Source organism: Jaculus jaculus, chromosome 3, assembly GCF_020740685.1.
Source record: "Jaculus jaculus isolate mJacJac1 chromosome 3, mJacJac1.mat.Y.cur, whole genome shotgun sequence".
In the NCBI taxonomy this organism is placed as follows: domain Eukaryota; kingdom Metazoa; phylum Chordata; class Mammalia; order Rodentia; family Dipodidae; genus Jaculus; species Jaculus jaculus.
Window position 1 is genome coordinate 71,712,677 of NC_059104.1, and position 14,951 is coordinate 71,727,627.

A 14,951-nucleotide genomic window follows, 5' to 3' on the forward strand; every position below is an offset into this window, starting at 1 on the left:
TATCTTATTATTACTATTCTAAAATGAGACTTCAAACTATGAAGACCTTAAGATGGTATTTATAAATCAATGTTTGTATCCATATATAAAAACTGCCCTTGGATGGTTGGGTGTGGTGGTGCACTCCTTTAATCCCAGCACTTGGGAGGCAGAGGTAGGAGGATCACTGTGAATTTGAGGCCACCCTGAGAATAGGTCAGCCTGGGCTACAGCGAGACCCTACCTCGAAAAACAAACAAACAAAAAAACTGACCTGGGGTTTGCTCAGAGTTTCAGGCCAGTTGATACAAAGCTCCATCCAGACATTGTAACAATAGAGCTGATTATAATTACTAACTACTTTGGAATTTTACTTTTTTCCACAGAATGAAGGCTGGGAAAGGGAAGCCAAAGTAGAATTTTTGAAAATGGTAAATAAAAAGGCTGTTCTGATGAAAGTTTTCAGAGAAGAAGGTGATGTGCTTATTGTGGATCTGCAGAAACCACCAACAAATAAAATAAGCAGTGATATGCCTGTCTCTCTTAGAGACGCATTAGTTTTTATAGAGCTAGCACGGTAAGTAACTGTTTAAACTTAAATATTCAAGGTTACAACCATAAATAGTGATAGCAGGCTATATCTTTAGAAACCATATGCTCTAGACTAGGGATGTAGCTCATTTGGAAGAGTGCTTATTTAGCATGCAAAAAGCTAGTATTTAATCTGTAGCACCACATGAACCAGGTGTGACTGAGCATTCACTCAGGAAGTAGAGGCAGGAGGATCAGAAATTTAAGATGATCCTAGGTTCAAAGCCAGTCTTGGATCTATCTCAAAGACAGTACTTGCTGTCAGGTTTCCTAAAAGTAATTATTTGTGAAAACTGCATTCATTAAATTTAAGGAAAGAGAAAAGATAACAAAACAGAATAAAATATATGTATGTACATACATGCATACGATTCTGATACTTCACAAGAAGCTCTGTTAGAATACTAAGAATTATATTTTTAATATTTTGTTATTTATTTGCAAGCAGTGAGAGAGAAGATGGAGAGAAAGAGAGAATATTGGGTGTACCAGGGCCTCTTGTTTCTGCAAACTCCAGGTGCATGCATCACTTTGTGGTTTACGTGGGTACTAGGGAATCAAACCCAAGCTGTCAACCTTACAAGCCAGCACTTTTAACTGCTGAGCCATCTCCCCAGCATGAAGAATTGCATTTTAATTGTTCCTAATTTACTTAGCTTTTGAAGTAAGTTCATGATCACTAACCTATACTTAATGTCAAATTCTAAGAAAGATACTTAAGGTTTACATTTCTCGCATTTCTGATGAGCAGAAAGAAAAATTTCTTAAGTAACTTAGGTGAATAAAAGATACTAACTTTCTGTAAGAGGGTTTCAATGTAGTAAAGTAAAAGTATTGTATAGGGATGTAAAGGCCACAGAGAATTCTCAGCTGCCCCCCCTCACCAAGCACTACCACAGACCACAGCTGTCAGAAGCTATGTAATGCAAGCATTCCCACCTCCAAAATGTTCTGACATAAATCTGAGGGTCAATATTGAGCTCTTAATCAACCTGGCTCAATAAGTGGAGAGAATATCAAGAAATTAAGTTAGAAGAGAGACACTGATAAGGGCACACTTTTAGTAAGTAAATGTTAAATGTAGAAGCCCTTTCTTGAGAGCAAGTCACAGAGTCACACTTACAAGAATGGCTTGTTATGTTTTTAATTAGATTTAGATCACAATCACCAAGAAGTCCCAGTGAAAAAAATACACCTTTACGCTATACTCCACCTATTTTGCCTGAGGAAATGACAGATATTTCAATTATGGTTTGTCACATAAATAGCCCTGGTGATTTTTATCTTCAGTTGGTAAGTATGCAATGTTCCATTGAGATTGTTTTTAAGAGTTTAGGTAGAAATGTGTAACAAGAATGAATGCCTAGTATGAATATTAATTAAAGCAAATTAATTATAGCAAAGAAACAAGAAGTATATATTATTCAAAGCAAATTAAAAGAACTCTGCCTCCAAGTTAGTCAAACAATAAAGGGTAAGGATAGCAAATGACATTTAATGTATAAGCATTTGTTGCTAAAGACTTTTAGATTAAGCTTGGTGTATGTGATTGATGGGTTAGAGGTAACTGATAAAACAGTTCATCCTCAATGACTTCTTAGTACCTTATATGAAATAGCTTATTCATAAAGACTATAAGTCTTTATGTGAATTAAGTACTACTAATCTTCACAGATATTCTATAGAAGGCTGCTACTGTTTCCATTTGGATGTATAAGGTCTAATATCAGGGATAAAGCATCTTGCTTAAGGTCATGTCTCTCAGTCAGGATTGAACTGGGCTGGCAAAGGAGCTTTGTTTCCAATATAGCATTACATTTTATTCCTGGATGATTTGTGGAAGCTGCTTCTCTGGTACTAAATTAGGATCTACTTTTATTTTTAATTGCAGTATCTTTATTATTGTGATAAAATATTAATAATACAAATTTACTGTTTTAACCATTTTTAAGTATACAATCCAGTGTCATTAAGTTCACTCACAATTTTATGTGGCTATTTCTACCCATCCCATTTCCTGTCCTCTAGCTTATGATAAATTCTATACTGCTTTCTGTCTCTCTGAATTTTTATATCCTAGGGACTTCATAAATAGAATCATATAATATTTTTTGTATATGTCAGGCTTATTTCACAAGTTAAGATTAAGGTTTTCAAGGTTTAACTGTGTATCAGATTTTTATTCCTTTTAATGGTTGTATCTAGATAGTAAAACCTTGTGAAATATGACTTATAAATATTTAATCTGTCTCTCTCTAAAAAGTGCCCTTTGATCCACAAAAGTTTGTTTTAGCAAGTTTGGTTTATATCTTTCTTTTGGTGCTTACATTTTGATGTCTTATCCAAGAAATTATTGCCAATTCCAACATCAAAAACTTTTTTCTTGTTTTCTCTAAGTTTTATACTTACAGGTTTTGCTTTAGTTTACTTTTGTTTCCTTGCAGTTTTAGGTATTGAACCTAAGGCTTAGCATGCTAGCCAATCACTCACTCTGCCACTGAGTTATACCCTAGCTCTGTATTTGTGGCTCTTTCTAGATCTTTGATACGTTTTAAATTAATTCTTGAATATAGTAAAAGGTAACTAACTATTCAACATCATGCTTTTGACTTGAATTTCTGGTTTTCCCAGCATTATCTGTTGGAAAGATTGTCTTTTCATTCATTTAATGGTCTTGACATCCTTCTAAAATCCAAAAGGGGGATGGAGAGATGGCTTAGTGGTTAAGGCCTGAGAAGCCTAAGGACCCATGTTCGATCTCTCTCCAGATCACACGTAAACCAGACACACAAAGGTGATACAAGCACAAGGTTGCACATGTGCTAGTGTCTGGAGTTCAACTGCAGTGGCTAAGGCCCTGGCATGCCAATTCCCCTCCCTCCCCAAACAACAACAACAAAAAGGTTTATTTTTGAACTTTATTTTTTAACTGATCTGTATTGCTATCTTTATGTACATATCACACAGTTTTGATTATACTATCTTTGTAATAAGTTTTTTTTTTTTTCTTTTTTTTTTTTCTTTTTTCGAGGTAGAGTCTCACTCTGGTCCAGGCTGACCTGGAATTAACTCTGTCATCTCAGGGTGGCCTTCAACTCATGGCAATCCTCCTACCTCTGCCTCCTGAGTGCTGGGATTAAAGGCATGCGCCACCACGCCCGGCTGTAATAAGTTTTGAAATCAGAATTTATGAATCCTTTATATTTGTTTTTTTAAGATTGTTTTGCCTATTGAAGGGATTTTTAAGAATCCATATAGCTTTTTGGATGGCTGTTCTGTTTCTGCAAGAAATGTCATTGTGATTTTGATTATATTGAATTGCAATGTAATGTAAGTTGCTGTTGAAATAACATGTTAAGGATTTCACATCTTCCTATCCATGAACGTAGGATATTTTTCCATTTACTTAGACCTTATGTAAGATCTTTGGACAATTTTGTATAGATTTTTTTATTCTTTTCATTTTTTAGGCTCGGTCTCACTCTATTCCAGGCTGACCAGGAATTCATTCTGTTATCCCAGGCTAGCCTCAAATTCATAGCAATCCTACCTCAGTGCTGGGACCAAATGCATGCACCACCATGTGTAGCTTGTTTAGTTTTTAGTGTATAAGTCCTTAATGAAATTTTTTCTTGTTAAGTTTATTCTTCAATTTTAACATCTTTGGATGCCATTGGAATTGGAATTACTTTTTTTTACTTTCCACTTCAGATAGCTGATATATTAAGCACAGTTGATGTTTACATGTGACCATTAACTTCGCTAAATTAATTCTAAAGAGTTTTATTGTGGAGTCTTTGAGATCAAGATCATTTATTTTCTGACATTTTCATTTTTCTTTTTAGCTAAATGTTAATGTATGTATGTACCACATTTTTATTCATCAGTTGATAGACTTCTAGGCTGACTCCTTTTCCTAGCTATTATAAACATGGGTGTTCAAGTTTCTCTGATAGTTCTGTTTTTGGCTTTTAAAAAAATACTTCATTTTTATTTATGTATTTGAAAAAGAGAGAGAGAGAAAGCACCAGATAGATAGAGAGAGAATGGGTGCACCAGGGCCTCCAGCCACTGCAGACAAACTCCAGGCACATGCACCAACCTTTTGCATCTGGCTTACGTGGGTCCTGAAGAATTGAACCTGGGTCCTTTGATTTTGCTAAGGCATTTCTCCAGTACTATTTTAGCTTTTTTGAGAAACTTTTAACACTGATTTCCATAATGGCTGAATTGATTTATACTTCCACCAATAATCAATAAGGGTTCTTTTCCTTTCCTTGCTAACATTTGTTATCATTTGTTTTCTTGATGATAGCCATTCTGATGGGTGAAATAGAATCTCAGAGTACTTTGGATTTGCATTTCCCTAATGTCTAAGAATGTTGAATACTTTCGTAAATGTTTATTAGCCCTTTCTTCTTTTTAGGACTCCCTGTTCAATTCCATTGCCATTTCTTCGTTGGACTGTTTTCTTTTTTTTTAAATTTTTTTGTTCATTTTTATTTATTTATTTGAGAGCAACAGACAGAGAAAGAGGCAGATAGAGAGAGAGAGAGAGAATGGGCATGCCAAGGCCTTCATCCACTGTAAATGAACTCCAGACGTGTGCGCCCCCTTGTGCATCTGGCTAATGTGGGTCCTGGGGAATCGAGCCTCAAACCGGGGTCCTTAGGCTTCATAGGCAAGTGCTTAACCACTAAGCCATCTCTCCAGCCCTGGACTGTTTTCTTGATATTTAGTTTGAATACTTTGTATATTATGGACAGTAATCCTCTGTCAGATGTATTAACAGCTGCCAAAAATTTTCTCCATTCTTTAGGCTGTCTCTTTTCACTCAGTTAACAGTTTGTTTCCTTTGTTATACAGAAGCATTTAATCTTCATGAAGTTCCCATTTGTTGATTATTGACCTTGTTTCCTGAGTGACTAGAGTCCTATTCAGCAAGTTCTTATGCTTATATCTTGAAGTATATTCCTTTTTTTTTTTTTTAATAAATTTAAGAATTTCAAGTTGAGGTTCTTGATCCATTCAAATTGGATTTTGAACAGGGTGAGAGGTAAAATCTAGTTTTATTTTCTTATATGTATAAATTCAGTTCTCCCAGAATTCTTTTTTGAAGATGCTATCTTTCTCCAATGTGTGTTTCTGTCATCTTTGTCAAAAATCAAGGGTATAGTTGCATGCTCTTATATCTGGGTCTTCTAGTCCATTGATCAATAGGTCTGGCTGTATACCAATACCATACTGTTTTTATTATTACGGCGTTTTAGCATAGCTTGAAGTCAAATATGATAGTACCTCCAGTATTTTTCATTTTGCTCAGGATTGAGCAAAAAATTAGCTATCTAGGGTGTTTAGCTATCTAGGGTGTTTTGTGCTTCTATATAAAAATTTAAGATTTTTTTTCTATTCCTTTGAAGAATGACAGTTACTGGGATTATATTGAATATGTAGATTGCTTTTGGTAGAATAGCCATTTCCACAATATGCATTCTTCCCATCAGTGAGCATGAAACTGGATACTTCTTATACCAAAATAGCATCATGCAAATTAGTTGTTGGTCATAAGGGGAAAAGTACATAATGGGAGACATAAGAATTATGGGCCCAGGGCTGGAGAGATGGCTTAGCGGTTAAGCGCTTGCCTGTGAAGCCTAAGGACTCCGGTTCAAGGCTTGGTTCCCCAGGTCCCACGTTAGCCAGATGCACAAGGGGGCGCACGCGTCTGGAGTCCGTTTGCAGAGGCTGGAAGCCCTGGCGCGCCCATTCTCTCTCTCTCTCCCTTTATCTGTCTTTCTCTCTGTGTCTATCGCTCTCAAATAAATAAATAAATAATTTTTTTAAAAAAAGAATTATGGGTCCAATAAGCAGATGAATTTGAATTTTAGCATATTAATAGTGCATCAGTGAGTATGATAGCTTCTAATATGTTACAATTTGAGTGTACAGAACCACCCATGATACCAAACAGATTTGGCTTAAATCCATCAAAACTGTGTATATAATATTCAGCTTTTGGGAACTTCAGCAGGTAGAACCTACTCAATTAAAGAATAAGCTAAATAAAACCATAAGAATAAAATCACTAAAATCAAGAAAGTAAGACATTCTGCAGAAAAAGGTTGGCTTTCTTTGATAGGATTAGGTCATTTTAAAAGAAAAGAGTACTAGTTTATAAGAGATACCAACATGAAACATTGTGTAAGGATTGCATACTAGTTCAGAATATTTAGGAAAAAGTAAATATGACCTACAAATACTAGTAGGTATAATTGCTGAAACATAAAAAATGAAAATTGTTAGAAAAATGCTGATTGCTAAATATGCAATTTAGTACAGTATAGTTTAGTTTTTTTGTTTGTTTGTTTGTTTTTGTTTTGTTTTGTTTTGTTTTTTTTTTTTTGGTTTTTTGAGGTGGGGTCTCACTCTGGTCCAGGCTGACCTGGAATTAACTCTGTCACCTCAGGGTGGCCTTGAACTCATGGCAATCCTCCTACCTCTGCCTCCCAAGTGCTGGGATTAAAGGCATGCGCCACCACGCCCGGCCCCAGTATGGTTTAGTTTTATTAAACACTTTAGAGGGACTGTGTGTACACAAAAATAATCTAGAAGAACATACAATCTTAGTGCTGAATAGAAATGAATTTCATTATGTCTACGTATGCTTGCTGAATTAAAATAGTCCCAAATAACTTACATAACACATACTTGATGTTAACTGCCAGTTTTGATAATTTTATAAGTACTTATAATGCATTCAACACTTAAATTTTAATGCTGCTTTATCCCTTTCTTAGATAGAGAACTTGGATTTTTTATCTCTACTGAAGGCAATTGAGGAATTCTATAAAGGTGAAGATGGGGAAAATCTGGAAATCCTATGTCCAGTTCAAGATCAAGCTTGTGTGGCACAATTTGAAGATGGAATTTGGTATAGAGCAAAAGTCACTGGTAGGAAAGTTCACAATGTTTCTATAAACAGTGTTATACTTCAAGATTAATATCAGAGCTGGAGAGATAGCTCAGCAGTTAAAGGTGCCTACTTGCAAAGCATGATGACCCAGGTTTGATTCCTGAGTACCCATGTAAAGCCAGATACACAAAGTGGTACATGTGTCTGGAGTTCAATTATACTCATATATTCTCTCCTTCTCTCTCCCTCCCTTCCTCCCTTCTTCCCTTTCTCCCTCTTTTTCTCTCTCAAATAAATAAAATATTTTTTAACGTCGTATCACTGGGCGTGGTGCCACATACCTTTAATTTCAGCACTCAGGAGGCAGAGGTAGGAGGATCACTATGAGTTTGAAGCCAGCATGAGACTGAATTCCAGGTCAGCCTGGCCTAGAGTAAGACACAACCTTGAAAAGCCAAAAAAAGAAAGTAGTATCTGGTATAAATTAAATAATGGAGTAGTGGAAGTATATTATTCATTCTTGCCATTTGCTCTGTTAAGTGTCTTTAGAAAGGTGGTAATAAAATGTTAGCAGGTAAATTTCTATTTTCCAAGATTTTATTTGACTCAGCCACACTTAACCATTTGTAATCTGGCTAGTAAACTAGCAGCAAAAGTTAAGTCTTCAAAAATTTACTACCTGTACCTTCATGTCTCTCTTGCTATTTTTTTGTCTATCAAAGTATAAATTGAAAATATAATCTATTATATTCTCTTAGCTTCCCTTTTTATTTATTGTATTCCTCTGTTCTGGGATTTATTTTTCAGTATCTCTCCATATATTTTCCAATTTCTCCTTAGGTAATTGAATTTGATTCACAAAATAATAAAATTAGAAGCAGGCATTGTGGCACATGCCTGTAATTCTAGCACCTGAGAAGTGGGTGCAGATACATAGAAAGTTTAGGGACAGCCAATGCTACAGGAAACCCTGTCTCAAAAAAAAGGGGGGGGGCAGCTGAAGAGATGTCTTAGCAATTAAGGAGTTAAGCCATTTTCCTACACAGCTACACAGCCTAAAGGATCCAGGTTCAATTCCCCAGTTCCCACATAAGCCAGATGCACAGAGGAGCGCATGCATCTGGAGTTCATTTGTAGTGGCTAGAGACCCTGGCATATCCATTCTCTCTCTCTGACTGCCTCTTGCTCTCTCTTTCTCTCTCTCAATGTATAAATAAATGAAATTAAAAACAACAACAACAACAAAACAAGCTGGGCATGGTGGTGCATACCTTTCATCCCAGCACTCGGTAGGCAGAGGTAGAAGGATCACCGTGAGTTCGAGGCCTACATAGTGAGTTCCAGGTCAGCCTGGGCTAGAGTGAGACCCTACCTCAAAAAAAAAAAAAAAAAAAGATTGCAAAACAAAGCAATAAAAACAAAAAGTAAAGCCAGAGGGATAGGGTGATGGCTCTGCTGGCATAAGCACTTACTATGCAAGTACAAGGACCTGAATTTGGATCCCTTGCACCCATGTAAATGCTAGGTGTGGTACATTTCTGTAATTCCAGTACTCTGGAGGCAAAGCCATATGGATCACCAGGGCATGCTGAGTATCTAGACTAGCTGAATCAGTGAGTTCTGGTTTCAATGAGAGAACCTGACCCAGTATATAATGTGGAAAGCAATTCAGGAAGATTCCCAACATTGGCTTCTGGCCTCCACATGATATGTATACACACTTATGCTCACACACATACACATGCAAAAAAAAATGTAGAACCAAATCTAGTGGCACACACTTAAGGTCTCAGCTGCCAGGGAAGTTGAGGCAGAAGGATCATGAAGTTCAAAGGCTTTCCTGGGCAACTTAGTGATACCCTATTTTAAAAATAATAAAAAGGGGTTGGTGAAGACAGCTCAGTGGGTAAAAGCACTTGCTGCATAAACATGAGCATCTGAGTTCACTCCAGCACCCACATTGAAAGACAGGCACTACATGTGCCTGTGACCCTAGAACTGAGGGGGGTAAACACAGGAGGATCGCTGATAGTCTGACAAAAAAAAAAAGTAGCTCCAGGTTCAGTGTGAGATGCTATCTCAAGGAAATAAGGCAGAATGATAGAAGAGGACACCTGAGTTCTCTGGCCTCCACACTGTGTACCTGTGTGTACATCTGCGCAGTTATGCACCCATTATACACATGCATACCATATATACACCATACACACTAAAAATAACCAGGATGTAGCTAGGTAGTACAGCACTTGCCTAGAATGTATAAGACCTTGAGTTCAATCCTCAGTACTGCATAAAAGATTATGAGAAGGGGAGTACTGGAAACAAAAATAGAATAATTGTGGTTACACCCCCAGCCATGACTAAGAGCAATTACATACCAGTCCACTGTGGTTTCAGAAGTTAGACATACCTTAGAGAATTTAGCCCATTGTATTATGTTCTGGTGTTTTGTTTGTTTGTCTTTTTCTCCAATAAAACTCATGTCAAGACTTAGTCCACAAAGCAGCAGTATTCCAAAGTGGATCATGCAAGCAGAACCTGCATGGATAGGTTAGTGTTCTTCTTTTTCCTTCTTTCCTTCTTTCATTTATTTATTTATTTATTGAAGCAGTCTCACTGTAGCTCAGCCTGACCTGGAATTCACTCTGTAGTCCAGCCAGGCTGGTCTCAAACTCACAGCAATCCTATCTCAGCGTTCCAAGTGTTAGGATTAAAGGTGTGTACCATCGGGCCTGGTACTCTCATGGAAAAGTAAATTCTTGCTCTTTTGGGAGAGAGTGGGCAGTTACAGAGCAAGGCTGCTCCTCACCCTTCACCTCTTCCTACATGTACCCACTTACCTTTCTACCTATTTTTTAATTTTTACTTTTTATTTTCAAAAAGAGAAAAAAAATGGGCATGCCAGTGCCTCTTGTCACTGTAAACAAACTCTACCCATACACCACTTTGTGCATCTAGCTTTATGAGGGTACTGAGGAATTGAACCCAGGCCATCATGCTTTGTAAGCAAGCACTTTTAACTGTTGAGCCATCCATTCCCACCTCACATTTTAAAAGGTTGAAGGTTCTTGCTGGAAGCCAAGCAGACATTGGTGCCTTGATGTTGGACCTTTTTATTGTATTTCTGTACATTCCCTATAGTCTTTTAAGTCAAGTAATTAAATTCAGTTCACAAAGTAATGCAATTAAAGTTGGGTATGGTGGCACATGCCAGTAGTCTTCTGAGCTCTTGAACAGCAAATGGCATAAACCAATTTTTTTCATACATTAGTGTTATGTATTCTGTCATAGTGCAGCAAGAGAAAATAGACTTGGTCTTGTTCTTTTTACATGCTTTATAGTTTGTAGATACATACTTATAAAAATATTTTAATTTATTTATTTGAAAGAAGGGGAGAGAGAAAATGAGCATGCAGGGTTTCTTGCCACTGCAAACTAACTATAGATGCATGCACCACTCTGTGCATCTGGCTTTACCGGGTACTGGTATGTCAAACACAAGCCATCAGACTTTGCAAGCAAGTGCCTTAACCACAGAGACATCTCTCCAGGCTGGTATATATACCTACATCACATATCTACATGCCGTTTTATTAAAGGGACAAAGTTAGTTTAGTTTGACTTAAATTTTTTTCATCATTAGAAGTAATCAGAGATTCTTATCAGTTACTTCTAAATTAGAAAAATTCCAAATCTTGTATGAAAACTACTTAGTCTTCTTCCAAATTAAGTTTCCTATACTTTGCCACCATTATTGATTCTGATTCAGTTACTAGTTAGAGTCTTAAACTACCTAAGTCTTTTCAAATGTTCTCTTGAACAACTGAAAATTATTTTGGGGGCTGTGAGATGGTCCAGAGGATAAAGGTACTTGCAACACCTGTCACCCTGAATTCAATTTCCCAGTATCCATGTAAAGCCAGATCACAAAATGACACGTGTCTAGAGTTCATTTGCATTGGCAAGAGACCTTGACACACCCTTGCTCACTCACTCTCTCAAACAAGTAAAAAAAAATTAAGGAAAATTGTTTCTCACAGTTCTGGAGGTTAGAAAGTCCAGAATCCAGACATAGGCTGATGAAGGCCTGGTCTCTCTGCCTCCAAGAGTTAGCCTTGCAGCAGCCTCCAGAGGGTACAAGTGCCATGTCCTTAACCTCCAAGCCATTTTAACAAGGGCACCATATACTAGGGCAGAGCCTTTATCACTCAGTCACTTTTGGAGGACATATGTCTTAACTCTATTCCATTGGGGACTAAGTTTCAATATGAATTTTGGAGGAGACAAAACATTCAAACCAGGAACAAGTATAATAATGTAATTATTTTAATTTCACTACATTAACGTTTTAGCAACTTAAGTACTAATGCTTTTCTATTTGTTTCCACTTCTTTCAAGCAGTTAAGAATGCTGAATTGGTCCCCAACATATACAGTATTAGGCTTTTAACTTGAAAGTGATTACAAAAAGGTTCATAGTACTAGGTGTGCTGAGAAAGCATAAAGTTTTAGTGATACATTTTGAGTGACTTGGGAAAAGGTTGATGTGCAGTAAGTCTTTCTTTATTCAAGTTTTTGCATATTTAAATATTCCAAAGATTCCTTAAAGCATAGAGACCAAACTAACATAGAGGTCCGTAAATATTTTGCTTTCTGATTTTATATTTAAAGGGTTGCCTGGACATCGGGAAGTTGAAGTTAAATATGTGGACTTTGGTAATACTGCAAAAATTACACTTAAAGAGATGCGTAAAATAAAGGATGAGTTTCTGGAACCCCCAGAGAAGGTAACCTTCTTGTTATGAATGCTAAGTTAGAATAGTAACCCAGTTTTAAAATATTTTAGAAGTCCTTCTTACCATAGAAACATTCTGTTAATGTTTATTTTTGTTTCTATTTTCTGATATCAAGACTATAGAGAAATGTTGCTTTATGAATTTTTTGGAGCTAATGGATAGAACATTTGCCTAGCTATGGGTCCAATTGCAAGCCCTGCCATAATAATAATAAATGTTGGCAAATAAATATTAGCTGTAAGCATTTCATTTATATATATATATATATATATATATATATATATATATATAGTTAGATACTTACTAGTCATAGCTTCTTTTTGTTGTTTATTTTATTTATTTATTTAAAAGCAACAGAGAGAGAAAGAGGCAGATAGAGAGAGAGAATGGGCACGCCAGGGCCTCCAGCCACTGCAAACGAACTCTAGATGCTTGCACCCCCCTTGTGCATCTGGCTATCATGGGTCTTGGGGAATCAAGCCTCGAACTGGGGTCCTTAGGCTTCACAGGCAAGTGTTTAATTGCTAAGCCATCTCTCCAGCCCTAGTCATAGCTTCTTTTAGTCTACAGCTTTTAATGTATTATCTTGAGACATCATATAATGTAAGAGTTTTACTTTCATAATATATTTATTGAAAAAAAAAGGGTTCCTTGGATTTTAAATTCATTAAATAAAATTTGGCAAACTTAAAAAAAAAAGGAAAAAGTTCATCTCAGAAGTACTTTTATTTTGATTTCATTTCTGTGTAAGTAAATATATATATCTATAATGGAAAGAGAAATATGAAAAGTATGTACAATACTTACCTTGCTAGGCTTTGGGTAGTAGGATGCCTGGAGAAGTGGGTTTATTTCTAATAATCTTCTGTGTTATTTAAATGTGTTTTTCTTGAGGTAAGGCCTTATTCTTGTCTAGGATGACCTGGAACTCATTCTGTAGCCCCGGCTGCCCTTGAACTCATGGTGATACTCCTATTTCTACCTCCCTAGTTCTGGGGTTAAAGGCATCATGCCAGCCTATTTAAACTTTTTATTAAGCCTTTTTTTATATTGGTAAACTTGAAAATATAGATGAGCAAAAAGAAAGACATGAATCAAAAAAAATTTTAAATATTCAATGTTTTGATATATTTTCTGCTAAGCCATCTTTCATGTTTTCAACAATTGAATCAAAATATAAATAGTCTTACTTTTCTCCCTGTACAATGTATCATAAGTATCTAACCTTTAAATGAATTCTTATTATTCTAGTATATGAGTGCAATCATTCTTTCAACCTTATTTATGAAATACTTATATTAATGTCTCACACAATTTGATTATTTCTAAATTCAAGTGCAAAGATTAATTTGGGATTGCATGTATGTTTTGGTTTAGAGAATTACACCACTGGGGATGGAACAGGGCCTCAAAGCATGCATGTCAAGTACTTTACCACTGAGCTATATAAAAATTCACTTTTTATACTCACATAAAACTTTATTTTGCTGGGCATGGTGATGCATGCCTTTAATCCCACCACTTGGGAGGCAGAGGTGGGAGGATCACTGTGAGTTCAAGGCTACCCTGAGATTACATAGTGAATTACAGGTCAGCCTGGACTAGAGTGAAACTCTACCTCAAAAAAAAAAAAAAAAAAAAAAAAAAAAAACCTTTATTTTAACTCTAAAATAACTTGAAATTAAAGTTACATTCTTAATGGTGGAATTTTGTTTGACACAGGCAATTAAGTGTAAGCTGGCATATATCGAACCATGTAAAAGAACAGCAAAGTGGTCCAAAAAGGCTAAAGAAAAATTTGAAGAAATGACTCAAGACAAATTTTTGACATGTTCAGTTATTAGTAAGTTATTTCCATCTTTATTATATAGTAATTTTAAATGAAAGTAACATTATATAATCTATCTTAGGGTAAATTCAATATGCCTTGAGTGGTAGTAGTGAGAAAGAACATTCATATGCGCACATGAGGAAAAAAAAAAACATACTGAAGACTAAAGTCATCCTTAAGATAGATATGTGGTATGCACCTCTACCAAGCTACTTAAAAGGCTCAGACTCTTTCGAGCCCAGGATCTCCAAACCAGTCTTAGTATGACCCTATCCAAAAAAAAAGAAAAGAAAGAAAAGTCAAATCACCTTTGATATGTATAGTAGTCAAATTCTCATTGCTTGTACAAAATACCTGCCAATTTACTCCAGGTTACAGTCCATCATGATGGGAAAGGCATGGTAGCAGGAGTTTGAGGCAGCTGGTCACAATCCACAGTGAGGAAGCAGAAAGTAATCAGTGCTAGTGCTCAGCTAGCTCTCTTCCTTTTTATACAGTCCAGGAGTCCAGCCCATGGAATAGTGCCATCCACAGTCAAGGTGGGTTTTCTTCCTTCAGTTGACCTAATCAAGATAATCCCTCACAAGCATACCCAGAAGATAACCTAATCCCTAATTGAGATAATCCTTAACAGGTGATTCTAGGTCCTGTCAAGTTGACAATATAAACATTACAACATGGCCCATTGAAAACCCTAAAACCAGAGTTAGCTTCTTTCATTTATCTGCATTTTGCTAAGGCTCTGTATATGTCCTTGGCACCGTGGAAACTAAGGTTTAATTTCCAGTCAGAGGAGGAAGTACATGATTGGTAAATATCTTTTGTTTGCTTATTTGTGTTTA

General features: G+C 36.2%; 1 protein-coding gene across 2 annotated transcripts in view; it reads left to right on the forward strand.

Annotated features, from left to right (window-relative positions):
* The window catches only part of Rnf17 (ring finger protein 17), a 203,402-nt gene that overhangs the window by 66,349 nt on the left and 122,102 nt on the right, over positions 1-14,951 (forward strand). For both annotated transcript variants that reach the window (XM_004665887.2, XM_004665886.2), the window contains exons 14-18: positions 366-556; positions 1,722-1,863; positions 7,368-7,521; positions 12,154-12,269; positions 14,001-14,121. In XM_004665887.2, coding sequence (XP_004665944.2) covers positions 366-556; positions 1,722-1,863; positions 7,368-7,521; positions 12,154-12,269; positions 14,001-14,121 — 724 coding nt within the window. The remainder of the gene's footprint in view (positions 1-365; positions 557-1,721; positions 1,864-7,367; positions 7,522-12,153; positions 12,270-14,000; positions 14,122-14,951) is intronic.